Source organism: Botryllus schlosseri, chromosome 4, assembly GCF_051294905.1.
Source record: "Botryllus schlosseri isolate E-star chromosome 4, Bs_hap1, whole genome shotgun sequence".
Lineage (NCBI taxonomy): Eukaryota > Metazoa > Chordata > Ascidiacea > Stolidobranchia > Styelidae > Botryllus > Botryllus schlosseri.
Window position 1 is genome coordinate 2,287,626 of NC_137239.1, and position 21,513 is coordinate 2,309,138.

Consider the following 21,513-nt stretch of genomic DNA (forward strand, 5'->3'; position numbering starts at 1 on the left):
ATGTATGTACTCTCAAATTTATAAGTCCGGCCCTAAATCGAAACGTGATTTTATGACAACACTTGAGTTAATATTTATTCTATTTTTTGACGGATGCGATCAAACATTCTTCTTTGGCTTACTGTAGCTTAGATTATAATACTGAGCAAGAACAATTGTCACATCTGAGGTATTTAGGGTATATGTGTCACAGGTCCCCGGGTCGTGTGCCATTGAACCCACCGGGTGGGGACCGATGACACGTTCGAGCAACAAATTTTGAACGTCCATAAATATTTTTTGAAAAGACGGATGTTCATGTATATGTGCGCGATAGGTAGAGCTTGTATCAAAGTGCTCAGCCAGCAAATGACCTGCTGTTTTTGGCTGAACATTTTGGGGCCAGCGATCATTTTCCAATTTTTGATCCATCGGTACCACATCTCCCCTACATGATGTGCGTATGCCTCTGGACAATAAAGGTGCAGATATAGCATTTTATGGCTTTCTAAGTCTTGTACCACCCTCCATGCTATTCCAGTAATGCATGAGCGCCAAGCAGGGAAGTCTTGAATCACAATGTTACTAATCAGGTCTTTAGTTTGTCCGAGCCGGGAATCGAACCCACAACCTACCGATGAAGATGCCGGACTCTTCGCAATTACGCTATATTGTGGGCGAAAATAATAGGTTTGCTGCACGCATGCAGAGTGGCATAAGAGCTCCTAGATGATTAGGTTAAAGAACAACTGTCGTTCTCAAACTATCAGGAATAATAATAGTTTATGACTGTTTGTAGCCTAGGACTGTGACATATCGTGAATTCCATTCAGGGGGATTTTTCGGGATCGACAAGTCTTCGTGTCATAACAATCGTAGGATGCTCGATATCAGCATTTGCCCTACTGATTCTGGTGCTGTTATTCTTTTGCATTCCGTGAGTATCGTGTTATTTCGAATCGTTTAGTCAATCAGATTTTCTCAAGGAAATGCGACATATCCGCAATATAATCACGACACTGCTAAATGCGTAATGTCACGATATAAAATATTTACTTAGTAGCAGGGCTTTGAAACAGTCGCTAATTATTAACTGCTCCAGCTCCTGAGCTCATTGATATTAGTGCTTGGGCCTCAGTTCAGTCTCCGAAAACGACCGAACAGTTCGGGCAGCAGTCAGTAACAACGATTCTAGCTGGTTGTGTGGTTACCCGAAGTCCGGTGACATTATCATCAGCCAATGACGTCTGTTGATGAAGTCATAGTCGCACGAGAACGCACTTTAATCCATGCCACTGACAATCTGGCAAAGTGTGCTGCTAGTTCACCCGACGGCGCGGTCATCTCTATTCCTATGTCGCAGAAGGAAGCCAAAGTTCGGGTCTCCAAACACTGTCGGGAAAAATGGATTGGTAAGCTCAGTGAGCATATAGAAGATTCCTTATTCGGCTTATATTCTCGCAGCACAACGGAATGCCTGTCTTTTCACCATCGCCACAAATACAATCGTCAATCCTTGTGCGTCTACAGACCAGTGTAGGGATCATGTCACTACTTTCGAGTCATAAGTAATCTCGAGTCATTGCACATTTTGAGTCTAATCAATTCAAGTCAATCGATTTTCGAAGGTGACTACCGTCAACTCAAATCCCTCGATTCTTTGCAGGTGACTAGTGTCGAGTCGAGTCGAGTCAAGTCAAGTCAAGTCAAGTCAAGTCACGAGAAGGGCTGTGAAGTCTTAATTGGTGGAGTCGGACTCGTGGTGGAAATATTGACTGGAGTTGGAGTCGGAGTTTTTGAAAATGACCCTGACTCCGACTTCCAGTTCTTTATTAGGAAAACAATTGCTTTTAATTGTATCTTTAAATTACCAATAATACCAAAAACAGAATTTTTATGTACCACTAATCACCGTAATTAGTACAGATACAAACCATGGGCGGCCCACCAGTGGCTCGCGAGGTAGTTTTCGAAATTAGTTATAACATCAGGTAAAATTACAAGGCCAGCAAAAATTTGTAAATTTGAAATATTTCTTAGCACTTTGCATTTTTTATTTTTACTTCATTTCTTGCATTTGATATTGACGCCGCCTCCGGAAAATTTTAAATACGAATAATGTACAGAATCGAGTCTAAAGATATTCTTAATTGGGAGATAACGTGTCGTCGAATATGTGACTTCGTTGTGTGCTCGCAGCGAGATCGTCGGCGATTAAACATTTGCCCAAAGCAGGGTTGTAATGACTCGAGTCATGACTCGACTCGAGTCACGATTTTTTTGTAACTCGACTTGACTCGAGTCATTTTCTTGAAAAGGGAAAATGACTCGACTCGAGTCAATATTTGGATTGACTCGACTTGTACTCGAGTCATTACGCATGACTCGATCCAAGTCATTGACTCGGCTTATTTTATATGACTTGAAGATGAAGAAATTTGCGAATCGTAATGGCTAGATCAACGCAGCTGACGAATTCTGGCGACATCGCTATTTGTCACCACTGCTTGCGCCGCCGTAAAAACAACAGACAATGGTACATAGTAGCAATGCATTGTACAAAATCATCCAGTGATGAAGAGGTAATATATCCTCCGCAATCAGATACTTTTCAATTATACAAGCAAACAATCGAAGCAAAGTTCAATTAGAGCCAATGAAATGACTCAGATGGTCAAGAGACTGATAAGCTCATGTGTAGATTTGAAGGCGATGATTCTTTGCATTTTTTGGCGACTAGAAAAAATGAGTGTTCAATGCTCTTCAGTGTGGTTCAAAAATGCTTGTCAATTCCTGCATCTAGTACCCTAGTGGAACGTGTATTGAGTAGATGTGGATTTATTCTAAGGCCATGCCGCTTTATCATATCTGAGGATCTCCTTTCCCCATTAGTATTTTTGAAGTGTAACTCATTGATTTGATCTGCTGTCTGTGAAAACACACAATACCCACCGTCCATTTGACGTTTTGTTAGGTATGTGCATTGTGCACGTGAGTAATAATGAATGGCTAATATTGTGTGATGTTTGTACAATATGGCTGTTCTAAAATAACTTCTTTTTTTATTTTAATGGGTGGCTACTTGGTAAAATTGTTATGTTGCATAAAAAGAAAACTGAATCTGGGTTAATTTGAAAAAGTAGAATCAATGATGTCATCGATTGGCTGATAATCCGAGGATTATTAACGAAAAACTCCAATAACTCCGCTTCTAATAGTTGGAATTGAGTCAAATTTGTTTTGAATCGTCTATGAAGACAGCCCAACAATTTCATTCATTTTTTATTTTCCTGTTTATATTAAAAATTTTAATTGGATCTGCGGCGCCCCATACTTGTTAGAATTGAACCAAATTTGGTGTGCAGCGTTTTTTAGGATAACCTGACAACTTAATGACTGAATTGCTGGAATCCAGAAAAAAAAGGTATTTTTGAACAGCCCTAATGTGCATTCATTGCCGACAAGATAGTGTAATGGTGAAGCGTCCCCCTTCTTGATCGACAGGTCGTGGGTTCGATCCCCGGCCGGGTCAGACCAAAGACCTGATCAGTAACACTGGTATCCATGACTTCCCTGCTTAGCGCTCATGCATTACTGGGATAGCATGGAGGGTTGGTGCATGACTTAGAAAGACGTAATTGCTAAGTCTGCACTGCCTTGTCCAGCCGCATATGCACACCATGCGCTCATGGTATGCATATGCACAGATCGTGTGTCTGTGTATCATGAGTCGGTGTACATGCCGCAAAAAAACATCGAGGACAAAAATAAACTACGTCCTCTCCTTTTCCTTTCCTCCCTTTCTTTCAAACTTGCGGGACTGCGGTTTTTGCCGTGCATTGTCGTGGCATAGGACGTGGAAGGAGATTGCGAATCTTCTCATGCAACGTTGGCAAATCCCGCATTGTTACGCCCATAATCCGTCCTCTTTTTTCGACCCATGCGATACAAATTTTGTTCTAATCCAGTGGTTCCCAACCTTTTTCGACCCATCGCCCCCTTTTCAAGGTCAACACCGATCATCGCTCCCCAAATTTTGTGTGCCGAACATTGGGCATACAAACTGTAATCACCGGCGGGTTGACTAAAAAAAAGGTCAAATTTTCTGCTCGATGTCTAATTCGACACACTTTTGTAACTAACTAAATTTCCGTGAGTTGACTAAAAAAAAGGTCAGCCGTTTTAGCGCGTCATCGCCCTCCTATATCCCCCTTCGTTATTTTCACCCCGCGTCGCCCCCTTTGTCCATTTTCGCCCCCTTAGACCGCCAAATCGCCCACGTTGGGAACCACTGTTCTAATCGAAGGATATGCGAGAGTCCGTGTACAACTTCAAGAACTTTCCTTCGCCAAGAGCGAGGGACTTCTGGTAGGCTTACCATATTTTGGAAATCTAAAAAGAGGACACTTTTTCAGAAATTTCAGACATGCAAAACCGCAGAAATTTCAGACATGCAAAACCGGTAAATTTTTCCCACTTTGTGATCGGTTGACTAAAAATAATAAAAAAAAGGTCATCTTTTCCGCTCAGAGCTCAAAATACCGTTTTTCTCTCCACATTGCCATGTGGACGACTGAAAAAAAGGTCATCTTTTCGCTCAGAGCTAAAATCACCGTTTTTCACTCCGAAATACCCGCTGGAGCTTCACTTCTGTGCTAATTTGTGGCATATCACTCGCGATTTGCTCTAAATCTGACCTAAATTTTCAAAAAAGAGGACAAAAGGGCGTTCTCCGAGGACACTTTCACAAAAGTCAAAAATGAGGACAAATCCTCTTAAAAGAGGACTTATGGTAAGCCTAACTTCTGGACGTGGCGTACCTCCAGAAGCGTCGCAGAGTAAGGTAAGGCCAGCCGTTCCAAGCGGAACGTTTTCGATGGGTAGATTTGATATTGCCGTGCAATATGCTTGCACTTCCGGGTCAAGCTGGGCTTTCGCCATTGCCTAATAATCTAAGTCGAGTAATGGGTTAATGGGTTCAGTATATTAGAAATTGCAATCTGCGAAAGAGCGTCAGCTACACGATTGTTTTTCCCATAAATGTGCTGAATATCTGTAGTATACTAAGAGATTGCCGATAGGTGACGTTGCTGACGCGCCGACCAGGGCTCTGATATCTTCGCAAATGCGAATGTCAGTGGCTTGTGGTGGGTAAAGGCTGTAAAGTCCTGGCAGTCAAAAAAATATCAGAAATGTCGAATGGCAAGGTGCAGAGCCAATAATTCCCGATCAAAAGCACTGCACCTTAGCTCCGGTGGTCGGGGAGGTGTTTACTGAAGAACGCTAATGGCCTCCAGCGTTGGTCTATGAGTTGTTCCAAGACTGCCTCAACCGCGTATTGCGAGGCATTACCGTCAAAGCAGTCTTTGCTTCTGGTAAAGGATGTTGGAGAAGTGTGGAGTTGGCTAGAGCTTCTTTTGCTTTTGACCTTGCAGTTTCCATCTCAGTTTCCAAGTAGCGTTTTCGGATTTCCAGAAAGAGCACCATAGAGAGGCATCATGATTTTCGTTGCCTCGGGTATGAACCGATGATAAAAATTGATCATCCCCGTAAATTCTTGAAGGTGGGTTTTCCGAACTAGCATTTATCGATGTTTATTACAAGTTCGTGCTTGGATAGCCTTCCAAAAAATTCGTAAAGATGTCGTTTGTGTTGTGAAAGTGATTCACTCGCTACCCAGACATCGTCGAGGTAGACAAAGACAAAATCAAGTGACTGGCAAACCATGTCCATCATTCGTTGAAATGTCTGCGTTGCGTTTTTAAGTCCGAATGGCATGCGTAGGAATTCGCACAATCCGAATGGTGTAGTGATAGCCATTTTCGGAATGTCATCAAGTGCCACGAGAACCTGATGGTAGCATCGCACCAAGTCGATTTTAGAAAAGACATTTAATCCCGCGAGGCGCGCGGTGAAGTCTTGAAAATGTGGGATTCGGGAAACGGTCTGGTGGCGTGACGGTATCAAGGCGCCTGTAATCTCCACAAGAACGCCAACCTCCGGAACCCTTTGGGCCCATGTGCGAAGGCGAAGACCATAGGCTCCAGAACGAAGGATGATTCCCAACTCTAGCATTTTATTGAACTCAATTTGTGCGATGGCGAGTTTATCAGGTGCCAATCGTCTTGCACGAAAATGAATAGGCTGTCCTGTTGTTGAGATGATATGCTCCACCTTGTACCTGAGTTGTACAAATGTACATGCGTAAAATGCGCGGTAATATTCTCGGAAAATTCAGCCAAGATTTGCGCGTAGCAAGACCTTCCCGTGCTGACAGAATTAAGACCAAGCGAAACGTGTTCACTAATACCGAGAGGAACGCTGGTTAGGGAATGCAAATGAATATGGCGTTTGACATCAACCAGCAAGTCTTGCGCCCTAAGGCAATCTGCTCCCAGCAACGGCTGGGACTCGTCAGCCATGGTGAATTCCCAACCATATTTGCCTGACGGGAAAACCAAGGAAAGACGCCTGGTCCCGTAAGTACGTATCATGCTTCCGTTAGCGGCCGTATGAAAAGGACTAGAGGTTTTGTGTCTCCGTTCAAGCCTGGTGGGTGGACATACGCTCACATCCGCCCCGGTATCGACAAGAAAAAGGAAGTTAGACCTCAGATCTTGCAGTTAAAATAATTGTTTGCCGGTTGCCCCGTTTACTTCGGACAACCGGCTTTGTCGTTTTCCTGGTGTCAAGCACAGGGCGGGCAAAATTGTCGTGCTTTCTTGCCAAATCGTCGATGGTAGAAGCACAAGTTTGAAACCGTTTCAATCGTATTCGGAACGGTCGGTTTGGCATTACTCAATTTACTTATACTGTAATCGCCGGATCTCGATAGCCACGTTTGATGAGCGCGCTGAGCCAAATCTCGAGAGTTATCGAGATCCTCTTTTGCCAGCACTACCCGTATGTTTTCTGGCATTTGCTGTAAGAATAAGTATTTGAAAAGGAAGCAGGGGTGATGATCCCGAAGCCGTGCGAGCATTTCGTTCATCATCTCTGTCGGTTTTCTGTCGCCAAGAGGTGACATATTCCACAGACGTGCAGCTCGCTCTTGTGGAGACAAGGCAAAGGACTGTAATAACCTGCTTTTGATTGTGTTGTAGGCTACTTCTCTGTCTGCGGTGGATTGTCCAAGACTTCTATCAGCTGTTTTGCTGTGGTCTGATCCAAAGCTGAAACTGCGTAATAGAATTTGGTTTCATCTGCAGTTACTCCTTTCAAGGCGAACTGTGCTTCTGCCTGTCGAAACCAAACTCGTGGTTCCTCTGCCCAAAAGGTTAGAAGCTTTACACGTACAGCTACCGCATTCTGCTTGCCTGCTTGCTGATCAATCAATGCTCGTAGTGCAGGAATACGTTCCTGCCTGTTGGGGTCACCAATGATGCGAGATCTCCGTTTATTGCGAGCGAAGTTAGTAACTGACGAGTAAACGCATCAACATGGCATACATTGAGAAGGGACGCGGAAGCATTAAAAAAATGGTAATCAAATAATCAACACGACCGACGAGCGCGCCTTGTAGAGCCGCTACAAGTTTACCGAAATTGAGAATAGATGATTTTGTTATGTTTACGGCGAATCTGGTTGTGTGGAATTACCGAAATACCTACTTTTTACGACACTTCTGTGGTGTCAACCAAGAAAGTCCGTACTCCAGCGTAACCCGTCGTTCATCTTTTATGCGACTTCAACGTCGTTCGTGTTATTTTGGGTAATTTTATGCTAAAAAGGAGTACATATGGGGAAAAAGGCGGACATTTGGGCGAAAGGAGGACATTTCCTCTACAAGAGGATTGTATTGTATTGATAAGGTACGGCATTGGTGCTTATTGCCTCATGAGGCTATGTGCTCCACGACAATGTCACGATGGCAATTTCAATAGCACAGTTCTAATTTCAACAGTTCAGGGCATTTTTTCATGACGACTTTTCTTGCAGTCTCTCTTCCACGAATCAGTCTCTCCCTCTTCCATGCGCCTCTCCTTCATTGGATCGTTGCTGCCGACTTTCAAGCTCGGCTCACTGTACTTTCTGGGCTTTTTAAGTCACTGCAATCGTAGTGAGGTCGGCGATGAGGAGCCCAGACAAACCTCTTAAAAATCACGTAGATACTTGGTTGAGCCGAGAATCGAATTAACAACCATTGGTGTCGCTTTGCACACTGCGCGACTCGTTTCCCCCTCAAAAAGAGGACAAATCCTCCTAAAAGAGAACGTACGATAACCCTAGCAGTAAGGTCATGTTATATACTCTGGCGTCGCTTCTATATACTATATCTGTTGGATTACCAGTATGTGATGTTTTGCGATGTTTTTAGTAATTTTATAGTGCATTTTGTTTTACATTTTTTATACAACTGTTCACTGCATCTTTTATCAAGCATGGTGCAAAGTCAGAATAGTGATATGAAAACAAGGCATGAAACTATTTCCAGTATGGTTCTATTCTCTTCGATTTGCATAACAAAGACTATTTGATGTCAAGGTCATCTATGACGCAACAGTTGGCTTGCAAGCTGACAGTTCAAAAACCCAAGTCAAACACGACGGCGCTCAAACTATTCAAAGTGGGAGTATGACTTGGGCATTTGTCCAAGCCCGCACAAACGGAAAAGGGTTGTGTCTAATCTTTCGAGATCAAGTTTCGCCGAGATACGTGTTTATAAAAGTGCATTCGTTATTTTACAAGTAAGAAACGTGAAATGAGTAGGTGTCCTGCTGATGACGAAATTGTGGGTATGACGGAGTAGTAACGGGATGATGTGCCATATCTAGCCTACACATGTTTAGCGCCTATGTATGATCATGGTTGGTAAGAAAAGTTGGTTCGACGAGGCAGCAATTTCTAATTTTGTGAACGACCAAAGTAAAATTATGTGAATTCAGCCAATAGTAATAGCATATCATGTTATGTAGCTTCGTTTTAAAGAAGAGGCTCCAAGCCAATGGTAGAAATCCCCAATCTTTACATTCACTGTGACGTAAAATCGAAATTCAATATCATTCGAGCCATGCCTTGGCTGTAATGCGAGGATTTATTCGAGTTCCGTGAGCAGGCATAATGGGAAACTTTTTTACATCTACTTACACGGGGTTTTGCACCAATTTGAGCTGTTGATTGATTCTATAACAAGCTCCCGAAATAATTCGAAACTGCGATAACAGATCAAAGAATCTAAACAGATAAAGTCAATAGAAATTCCACTACCAAACAGTTGTTTTCCGGCATTTGACTAGCTGCTAGGTGATTTTTTTCAAATTAGACTGGATTTTGTCGAGGCCTCACCCATTCATTTTGTCAAAGTACAATATGTATGATATTTATTTCAGGAAAACTCGCACAGGCAAAAAATTCAAAAGTTCATTTTTGTTACTGAATCTTTCCCTCGCTCTTCTGGGACTCAATATCACTCTACTCGTCAGCGAGATTCCGTCCATTGTATCTGAGGAAGATGACGTGATTTCATCTTCATGTCGGTCGGTAGCAGCCTTTCTGCATGCCTTCTTACTTGCCTCGTGCGCGTGGATGAATTGCGAGGCAGTGATGCTAATTCTAGCGGTGGTCAAGGTAAATGATATCATTGTTTTACCGTGACTCGGGTTAAGTCAATTCAGTCAATTTTTGTAGGTGAATCGAAAAGGATTTATTTAAAAATAATTCGTACGTTACTTGATGAATATCCATTAAGAAGCAATGAAACAAATCATGTCATATATTCATAAACTTTGATGTTTGAACCGTGTAGAGATGACCTACGGCTCCATCTGACTACATCCCTGTAAGAGTTACCCAATGTCCTAGTTGAAGTAAATTTAAAATTTCACAAGCTTGTCCTAATCACTACTATTTCTAGCTCGTTATTGATACGTGCTTCGGAGCAAGACTCCGGGTCAATTGGGATTGTCTTCAGCAAGAGCTCCCAATCTCTCCCCCTCTTTGCGCCTAATATATGTCCCCTTCTACTTTTTCAACCTTTAGATTTCTTGGTTTCATTGACTCATTAATCAGAAGTTTAAAGTAAATACATATTGGCAAGTACATTCCTTCTTGAAGCTCCCATCATATTAGAGGTTATATCGCCATTGCATAAATTGTGAAATAATAATATTGCTAAATTCAAAAGTAAAACAATGGAAGTAAACTGAACAACAAGAATTATGTCATTACCTCACAATTTTTAATATTTTCTAATCTATTTCCTTTGTTATAATGAAGTAGACGTAGCCTAGAGTTGATGGAGTTTTCTGCGGCCCAATGAAACATCACATTGCACCCTGATAGGCTCGTGGCCCAGGTTTGGAACCCTGGTGTAGAGTGAAGGGTATTGTATATTTCAGCCTATCTACACAGCGCACCACCTGGAAGATGTGAGGGTAGTTGTGGCGTCGATAACTTGGGGCTGGTTGATGCCGGCGATATTCGTCTGCATCGTTGCTTTCCGCGATATCAGTGTGTATGAATATCCCCAGGAAGATGAATCCCTTATGGTAACGTGAGTTGGGAATGCGATGATTAACTTTAACATTGAAGTTCATGGATATTGATTCGCAATATTCAGATGTTGGATTCATCCTGACCACATCCTCTACCTGGCCGTTATCCCGACTATCATAATGATCAGTGCCAATCTCATTGCGTATGCCATCCTGACGTATCAATTATGCCTAAAGCAGAAAGCCAAGCTGGTAAGACCACCACTATACATAGTACTGCAGATGATGTGTTGCTGTTGTTGTTGTTGTTGTTGTTGTTGTTGTTGTTGTTGTTGTTGTTGTTGTTGTTGTTGTTGTAATTCTCCATAATATTTACAACATGTCGAACCGCACGTAATAGGCCTGGGCACAATGATACGAGTCTCATAGTAAAATAAGAGTTTTTCAAGCACCGAAATTACATGCCCCTTGCAAGTAAGAATAAATTTTTCAAACTGAATTATTGTTTCGGTTCCATTTCAACTGCGTAAAGTGGTAGACCTTGATCGCAATAATGGCAACATACGAAACATATAGTTCAAAGCTACACAATGGCACATCTGTCAGGATCAAACCACACCATTACACCATTATTTGAAAGTGCAATGCATTACTTATGGTCGCAGAAAAATCAAATAATCTTAAATCGCGTCGCGTAATTGGAACAAAATTGAAATTACAACATGATTGACACTGGTGTGACGTCATAACCAATGATACTCAAATAGTCGACTAGACTCAAACCCGAATCCTCGATTCATAATCGAATAACTGAAGTACTCCATTTTGCCCAGGCGTATATATCAGTGCAAACATCTGGTCGATTTGACACTAATTCGAAGTTTTAAAGTAAATAAAATATTAAAACGTAAATTTGAATGGGGTCTGAGACAGATCACTTGATAATGGCCGTTGCCTGATATCACATACCGAAGGCAACAACGTCGGTATCCAAACTGTCCCGAAACATTTGCATACAAGCCATACGCATGTGCAGTAGGAATGTCAAACCTGCGTCGCCGGCCGGATTCAAACCTTCAAATCGCTCGCGGGCCAGACCAAACTGTTACATCAAAATCAACGCCCTTGTTTTTCGTTGATTACTTCATTATCAAGCCTATAATCGTATATTACATTACAGTGCGGCTCGTAGAGGTTCAATTCTACCAACACCTTTAGTCGCAAGGAACCATTGATCACTTGATCAGCTATTTGGATACCGCAATGTATTAATAAATTGCGTTTCGGGTTTCTCTGGAGGCCGGGGACCTTTTTAGGCAGAATTGATAAACAAGTGCGACCACATATAGTTTATGTGTTCACTGTTCAGCTCTGCAACTATTATATTCCCAATATATGCGGCATAAAACGGTTTCGCATTGTGGTTTTAGCTTCTGGGGATAACTAAATTTAGGTCCATTTGTCCATAACACTATGAACCCATTTTTTAAAAATTTTTGTCTTCTGGGAATCGGGTGCCAACTGCCAACATCAGCAAATAGTTACTAGTTGCGACTAGAGTGAAACCACATAACCTATGAGCAATGAAAATAGTCGACATTTGCTGTCTTATGGGATTGTGTATTGATCATCGGTTTCATGAAATTAATATGGGTAACCCTCTCCCAGAAAAAACGCTAAATAGATATAGGTAAACACTTCAGTTTCGGCCATTATTATGACACGCCAAAACGTTGACAATGACGTCAGTAGTATAGTAGATCGGTCGTGAGCGGCTATTGGCTCTTATGGGTGCGGCGGTGAGGTGCCTGAAAACTCGTGGTGGTGATGGCACCCTTTTAGACCCCCTCTCGGTGGTGAGGTGCCATGTGTTCTTATGGATGCGGTGATGAGGTGCCCACGGATTCTTGTGTCGTAGTGAACTAACGTTGTGGATATAGACCGCGGTGATGATGTGCCTGTCATGTATTCTCACGGGATCTGTGGTGACTCGCCATGTGTTCTTATGGGCGCGGCGGCGAGCGGCTATTGCGTCTTATGGCGGGGTGGCGAGCGGCTATTGATGCTAACACGAAACCCGGGGTGGCGAGCGGCACTTATTTCTTATGGCGGGGGTCGCAAGCGGCTCTTATTTCTTATGGCGGGGATCGCAAGCGGCTCTTATGTCTTATGGCGGGGCGGCATGCGGCTATTGCGTCTTATGGATGCGGCGATGATTCGTACTTTCGGGTATAGACGGCGTGCTAACGTGAAAACCGGGAGGTGGCATGCTAATGTTTTTAGGTACACGCGCGGCGACATGCTAACGATGATAATGTGTCTGTCATGTATTCTTACGGGATCTCTGGTGATGTGCCATTGTTTCTTATGGGCGCGACGGCATATCGTACTTTCGGATATAGGAATCTCTCACACGGTGTTGAATATGTATCAAGTAAATAGTCACGAGTATCGCTAAACAGGAAATTCACTAAACCGCAGTGCAATGTGCGACTTTGGAAAACAGATGTTCGCGACCGCGTTTTGATATTTGTGACCCACTAAATACATCCGTTTTGGAAACGCGTCCTGTTGTGAGGATTTCGAGCGCGCACTATCGTATCGATTATCACACTAATCCAGTCAGTACTATTACATGCAGGACTATTCAGTATTCAGCAGCGACACGAAAATCGACCAACAAATAACCGCACTCGTAAATTAACACCTCAAAAAGTGTAAAATAGATTGCAAATCCCGCGATCGCTAACAAGATAATGGCTCTGGCATAACCATTTTTAGTGACTTGGTGTTAAAGACATACCGATCGCTCACAAGGTAATATTTCGGTAATTAGTTTGTCACAGAACCGTCGCAGTCGGTGATTCGAAAACCAACAATTTGACACTTTCTGGTGGTCGCTATATGTTTTGACACTTCGGAACGCGGTTGACTTTAGTTGCGTGATACAAATCATGAGAATATTCAATCAATGTGTCAATTTGTCAACTTGAAATGTAACTCACTACACAAATCAAGTTGAATCGTATTTGAATGTATTGATTCGACCCGACTCAAATCCTTTGACAAATCCTATTAACGCGATCTGTTGAATCGAACGTAACCTGAATATTACTGACGCCAACATTCACCCGCATCGGATCATTCACACATTCCACGCCGCTGTTTTAACACTTATAGAATCAATACCAACTATCTCTAACCCGATAATATTCAATCATTTTGGTAATTTGCCAACTTTAAATCCATTCGCGGGATGTACTAAAGGTAAATCCAAATAATCCAGAATGAAATATTTGGACTTTGACATTGCGTGAATTGAAATAGGTTTGACAAACATGACTACCAACTTTCACCCAGTCACATTTCAAGATTATACTTTGAAACAATCCTTGAAACTGACAACTCTATTCACGACTCCGTTTCCGTTTGTAAAATAGAGTTTCAGAAATACTATCACTATGACAACTCAACATTTTAACATCTCGCCATGCACAAACGAGTAAAATACAAAAACCTTGGTTAGTCAATCCGTTTGTAGTAACTCACCAAACCAAAACAAAAAGTGTCCGTATGAAAAGTAGACAAGACTACGCGAGTAATCACTACAACCCACAAACATACCAACTCAGTTGTATCCATGTCCCATATTTTTTTATTCAACTGCAAGATGAAGTAATTACTACTTGGCGCGCGGTTTGAGATTAACACATTACATTTGAGTATACGAGATTTGAATGTCTGACCAACGTAGTTGAGAATTCTTACAATCGAACGCAGGTGTTATATTGAAAATTTTCACGAATTGACACATTGATTTTGACATATGAGATTTTGTAATAGTCGATCATGACTTGATTATTAAATTATGACATTATTAGACCAGGTTGTGTTGAAGGTTATTACGATACCAACAAACTTTTCAGAAACATTGTTATTAACATATCGATTTGTAATACTAGATTAACATGTCTGAAATGTTTTGATTGGGAAGATTAAGCCGTGTTCGTAAAAACCACGCAGCGTATTGTGGAAATCAGGAAATAATTTACAAATGTAATTGTCTCCAGTTCTTTGTTGAACAATAACCGGTACAATACTTTATCGTCGTAATCTGCGGTGGGAATTGAAACACTTTCGCACATTTCCCGGTGTCAAGATATCACACTAGGTGAATTGACATATCGCCGCTTGATTAATGCTTAATCCGTTCGCGCCATTTCACACACTGTGATCATTACAAAAAACAAATTGGAATATGTTTGCTAGATGCATTCAATTCAGTTAGAAATGTCTGGTACACAACAATCGTAATATCAATGAAGTACTTGCCACACTGTAATTCACTTAACGTGTTTTGCATTGTTGTTCATTTGTAGTATTGATTGTTTTTGAACCCCCAAATAATAATTCCCCGACATGAAACCAAACCGCTGAAAGTCGTTACCATCACAACGAAACAATTTGTACGATGTTTGCCAAATGTATCCTATAGTTAGGTGTACTAGAATTATTTGTCTAACACATACACCGACAATGCAATCGAAAATTTTTCCGTTGTCATTCGCTAGAGTAAATGTCATCACAATACTCTGTCACTAAAAGACGTTACTTGTATGTGATTGAATCCCTAACAATTATCTCACTAAACCGAACTCCAAAGAAATTTTACTCACTCGACGGATATGAAACAGCGTCGTTTAATCGGTCTATATCGTTTTTCTAAAGGTAAATCATTTCCATCCAATAGAAAACAATTTTCACTAGCTTGGTAATGAAACCGAAGTCTTCATTCGATATTTTGTTTGTGTCAAATACTTTGTAATAAACACATTTGAGTGGTTGAGCTTTACATCATCAAGCTGTTATTTGTAAATCAAGATTTCGGTAAACTTGTAAATGTATCGTTTAACTAACCGACATTTAGTGATTGGTGAACATACCAAACGATACACATCCATCTCCGAAATACTGCATTGATCTTAATTTCCATCATCGTGATAATCGAAGTATACATTTCTTTCGAATTCGTAACAACCGGTGTTTCTACGACACGATAAATTTTTGACAAGTTTGCTTAGAAGATTGGTTGCATATCGCGAAAAATAATATACCACTCATATTGACACTGTTACTCCATTGATCGATATTTTCAAACGAGTAAAATTTATTACCTGAGTTTCTCCGCTTAACGTAAATGAAAATTCAGCCGTCTTTTAACATCACAAAGACATTGATAAAAAGTAGGCAATCAAACACAACACTTTGTACGACACTAATTATTGTTCCACACATCTCATTTCATACTAAGTGTATACGAAAGATATTCACGACACATGAAAATATTCGCTCATGCTACGAACATACGCAATGATTGGTGGTGCTTTCAAACTGTTTCGATATCACAAGAAGTTTATTGTCTGAATGGGTGTTCATGTATCTTAATAATCAAATAGTTCAACACAGAACTAGTACTAACAGAAACATCAGAGAGTTGTTTACACAAAAGTTTGTATGTGTACAGTATGCGAATACCATGTGTAAGTCCAGCACAATTGCAGTATCCATCCGAGTTTAGTCAACACAAATTTATTACAACGGAGCCACGTAAACTTTCGTGAAAGATAAGCATACTCACTTCCAGAGGGTTATGTCAACACCATAGCAGTAAATCAGCTACTCCAACAACAAAGTACATATGTTTCTAGCCACGATCCTTACATCTTTCACATAGATCAATCTACTTTGCTAACGAAAAGTGCTGAGTCATCACATGATCGCCCTCGCAACAAAACAGCTAGTAGATATTATCATTCAAAATATTCCTAACCCTTTACACACCAGTGACAAATCATACAACGAATATGTTTTGTGGGTCGAATTGTTGTTCAGTGTCAAGTCTACCTGTTGAAACGTACATTAAAACAACACAGTCACAATTCAATTAAAACCACGAATCTATTTTCATTTCCTCACAAACTGTCACATACAGAAAAATAAATTTTATTCCGCCAAAACATACTTGTAACCAATCGCTTTCATTAAACACACAACACCATAAAAGTATTTACTTTCGACAACATAGACATTCCGATGTAGTCAAGAAATATTTTTATTAATCAAAATCATCGACTTCTGTTTACGGCGTTAGTGTGTGCATGTCATACATGTGGGATCCGTATTAAAATGGACACGACACGACTGAATGTAAGGAGATAGAAGTCTATCGCATAGATTTACATGTGGTCTTCGCTACGGTTTCAAAAAACTAATCATCTCTTTTGCATTGATCGAGACCGAGCAAGTTAGTTAATGGCCATAATTGTGTTTGTCATATGCGAATGATAGGGTTACTGTCAAATCTACATACAACAACCTTCTGGCACTCATAATAGCAATTTTATTCTCTCCCTTCGTAATTGTAGACTCACGACAAGTATATTGTACAACTCGACAGCTACGTTTAACAACACCAACGACACTAAACATACGCTACCTACCAAAGTAAAATTACCATTTTCACCTGGAGGTCAGTCGTTACCTGAGTAAAAATACCATTATTCTTTGGAGATTTATCGTTTAATCAGAGTAACAAAACATTTTCACTTGGGGGTCCATCGTTTCCAAGAGTAACAAGCCCCCTTTCCTTTGGAAATCTATTTTTCCATGGGTAACAAACCTTTTTCACTTGGAAATATATTTTTTCTCTGGGTAACAAACCTTTTTCACTTGGGAATATATTTTTTCCCTCAGCAACAAACCATTTTCACTTGGAAATATATTTTTTTCCCTGAGCAACAAACCATTTTCACTGAGCAAAAAACCATTTTCACTTGGCGGGTCGTCGTTTACCTGAGTAAAAATATCATTTTCATTTTGGAGATCTGGCGTTTACCCAGTGTAACAATACATTTTCTCTTGGTCATCTAGCTTTTCCTAGAGCAACAAAACCATTTTCATTTTGAAATCTGACAAACACACCTGACAATTTGGTATTTGTTGTATTGACGATAGATTACAACGAACAGTGACGGAAATATACACGGACTACCGGTTTCAGAGTATACCCCCATCAGTCGTATCACATCAATATTATCGGTTAACCACATACAATATGCTCTTGTATACCGAAATGCATGTTTTGGAAAATTGGACAATAGACTTCGATAGTTCTGTGATGTCCGGGTTCGTGCTTTGGATTTTCCAGAGTCAAAATGTCTGAATAAAACACCTCCTCGACGCTGGTTGGTACGTGGATAACGGTGTTCGGAAAACGGTTGGATTTATGTCACCCATCGCGATAACAATTCCGGGTCGAGTTTTCCCCGCATGTTTACTATATTGTGTCTTTATTGGTCAATGTATGTCTCGAAATTCAGTTTGAAATCGGAAACCCTGATAAAGTATGTAACCGGATCCGGATATCAACTCTGAATCGATAAACCAATGAACAATATTCAAAGTAAACATGTTACACCCTGTGTTTCCACGAAAAAATACCATCCAGACATACGTCGCGCTTGTTTGCCCACACCAGTATACGCGTAAATGGAGGTGTGTGACATTGCAAGCAATGTATTGGTATACAAACATCGGGGAGTAAGCCTTCGATCCACAGACATTATCATAGCCGGTAATTTTGATGCAGATCGAATGTCATCACACCCGATAACAATACTAATAAACCACATTGCAATGACTCTGAGTCTGCGCTATTACATCGATATTTCGACACCATTCACTGATTTATTCGATGGTGTTATCGTGTTGTAACATTACAAGATAGTCATGACCCTATCTGCAGACGGACCACCCAGACCAATTGGATACATCGGTCAATATCCGTCGTGTTGTCCGAAGTTTTCCGCTGTACAGCATTTGACCAATGTGAACTATCGAAGTATGGGTGCTCGAAATGATTGCGATCAGTCTTTCAGTCACGATGCATCGATGTCGCTACTCCCACATAACGACTCCAGATAAATATCGCGAACAGTGATTCTGAAAATCTCGGGCTGATACTGTGATCCAATAAGGTGTGTTTCTGTGGAATGAAGACTGCAATCGTACACCACAATAGAACACTACCTCGTGATTTCACACGCAATCATAAAACACACCATCGTAAGGGTCCATTTCGTCCGGTAACATTACAAAAAACGGTCGTCACCACGCGAGATCGGTTTTGGTCTCGTCATATCGAGGAACATTTTGAAACGGTATCGTCACAAGGCTATTGACGTTGGTTTCTGTTGGTCATGTCAATCCGTTTCACAATCCACCGCTTTTCATCTCCCCACACCATAGTGTTACGACACAGACAAGATGCGATGGTGGAAATAATAAAACACGGAAGGCACACTTTGGTGTTATTTGACATGGATTTTACACCCGACGAACCTCACATTCGAGCGATGCATTGGAACGCCACTTGTATTATTGACATCGAAGGGAAAGAAATGTATCGATTTATTGGTTTCGTACATATCCAACAAAAACCAGGGTATATGATTGTGCATGGTTCGCATATTCGACTGTGAACGCTCTATTGGTATATGTTGTACAGTTCACTTTCGGCGTCGTGCGAATAATCCATGTTACGGCTCCATGTTTTTGTGTCTGTATGTCATGCTTCAGATTGACCCAGAGTCATTGCAATGTGGTTTATTGGTATTGTTATCGGGTGTGATGACATTCGATCTGCATCAAAATTACCGGCTATGATAATGTCTGTGGATCGAAGGCTTACTCCCCGATGTTTGTATACCAATACATTGCTTGCAATGTCACACACCTCCATTTACGCGTATACTGGTGTGGGCAAACAAGCGCGACGTATGTCTGGATGGTATTTTTTCGTGGAAACACAGGGTGTAACATGTTTACTTTGAATATTGTTCATTGGTTTATCGATTCAGAGTTGATATCCGGATCCGGTTACATACTTTATCAGGGTTTCCGATTTCAAACTGAATGTCGAGACATACATTGACCAATAAAGACACAATATAGTAAACATGCGGGGAAAACTCGACCCGGAATTGTTATCGCGATGGGTGACATAAATCCAACCGTTTTCCGAACACCGTTATCCACGTACCAACCAGCGTCGAGGAGGTGTTTTATTCAGACATTTTGACTCTGGAAAATCCAAAGCACGAACCCGGACATCACAGAACTATCGAAGTCTATTGTCCAATTTTCCAAAACATGCATTTCGGTATACAAGAGCATATTGTATGTGGTTAACCGATAATATTGATGTGATACGACTGATGGGGGTATACTCTGAAACCGGTAGTCCGTGTATATTTCCGTCACTGTTCGTTGTAATCTATCGTCAATACAACAAATACCAAATTGTCAGGTGTGTTTGTCAGATTTCAAAATGAAAATGGTTTTGTTGCTCTAGGAAAAGCTAGATGACCAAGAGAAAATGTATTGTTACACTGGGTAAACGCCAGATCTCCAAAATGAAAATGATATTTTTACTCAGGTAAACGACGACCCGCCAAGTGAAAATGGTTTTTTGCTCAGTGAAAATGGTTTGTTGCTCAGGGAAAAAAATATATTTCCAAGTGAAAATGGTTTGTTGCTGAGGGAAAAAATATATTCCCAAGTGAAAAAGGTTTGTTACCCAGAGAAAAAATATATTTCCAAGTGAAAAAGGTTTGTTACCCATGGAAAAATAGATTTCCAAAGGAAAGGGGGCTTGTTACTCTTGGAAACGATGGACCCCCAAGTGAAAATGTTTTGTTACTCTGATTAAACGATAAATCTCCAAAGAATAATGGTATTTTTACTCAGGTAACGACTGACCTCCAGGTGAAAATGGTAATTTTACTTTGGTAGGTAGCGTATGTTTAGTGTCGTTGGTGTTGTTAAACGTAGCTGTCGAGTTGTACAATATACTTGTCGTGAGTCTACAATTACGAAGGGAGAGAATAAAATTGCTATTATGAGTGCCAGAAGGTTGTTGTATGTAGATTTGACAGTAACCCTATCATTCGCATATGACAAACACAATTATGGCCATTAACTAACTTGCTCGGTCTCGATCAATGCAAAAGAGATGATTAGTTTTTTGAAACCGTAGCGAAGACCACATGTAAATCTATGCGATAGACTTCTATCTCCTTACATTCAGTCGTGTCGTGTCCATTTTAATACGGATCCCACATGTATGACATGCACACACTAACGCCGTAAACAGAAGTCGATGATTTTGATTAATAAAAATATTTCTTGACTACATCGGAATGTCTATGTTGTCGAAAGTAAATACTTTTATGGTGTTGTGTGTTTAATGAAAGCGATTGGTTACAAGTATGTTTTGGCGGAATAAAATTTATTTTTCTGTATGTGACAGTTTGTGAGGAAATGAAAATAGATTCGTGGTTTTAATTGAATTGTGACTGTGTTGTTTTAATGTACGTTTCAACAGGTAGACTTGACACTGAACAACAATTCGACCCACAAAACATATTCGTTGTATGATTTGTCACTGGTGTGTAAAGGGTTAGGAATATTTTGAATGATAATATCTACTAGCTGTTTTGTTGCGAGGGCGATCATGTGATGACTCAGCACTTTTCGTTAGCAAAGTAGATTGATCTATGTGAAAGATGTAAGGATCGTGGCTAGAAACATATGTACTTTGTTGTTGGAGTAGCTGATTTACTGCTATGGTGTTGACATAACCCTCTGGAAGTGAGTATGCTTATCTTTCACGAAAGTTTACGTGGCTCCGTTGTAATAAATTTGTGTTGACTAAACTCGGATGGATACTGCAATTGTGCTGGACTTACACATGGTATTCGCATACTGTACACATACAAACTTTTGTGTAAACAACTCTCTGATGTTTCTGTTAGTACTAGTTCTGTGTTGAACTATTTGATTATTAAGATACATGAACACCCATTCAGACAATAAACTTCTTGTGATATCGAAACAGTTTGAAAGCACCACCAATCATTGCGTATGTTCGTAGCATGAGCGAATATTTTCATGTGTCGTGAATATCTTTCGTATACACTTAGTATGAAATGAGATGTGTGGAACAATAATTAGTGTCGTACAAAGTGTTGTGTTTGATTGC

At 40.7% G+C, this 21,513-nt stretch overlaps 1 protein-coding gene across 2 annotated transcripts in view; it reads left to right on the top strand.

Annotated features, from left to right (window-relative positions):
- LOC145436842 (adhesion G-protein coupled receptor G7-like) overlaps positions 1 to 21,513 on the top strand; it is a 58,178-nt gene that overhangs the window by 21,813 nt on the left and 14,852 nt on the right. Inside the window, exons 14-17 of one of the 2 annotated variants that reach the window (XR_013914435.1) lie at positions 813 to 916; positions 9,309 to 9,546; positions 10,317 to 10,466; positions 10,538 to 10,664. Coding sequence is in view for 1 of the 2 variants with exons in the window: in XM_080314056.1 (XP_080170182.1) it covers positions 813 to 916; positions 9,309 to 9,546; positions 10,317 to 10,471; positions 10,538 to 10,664 (624 nt within the window). In the remaining variant the exon portion in view is untranslated. Of the gene's footprint in view, positions 1 to 812; positions 917 to 9,308; positions 9,547 to 10,316; positions 10,472 to 10,537; positions 10,665 to 21,513 lie in introns of both variants that reach the window. The other variant, XM_080314056.1, reaches the window with a different exon arrangement.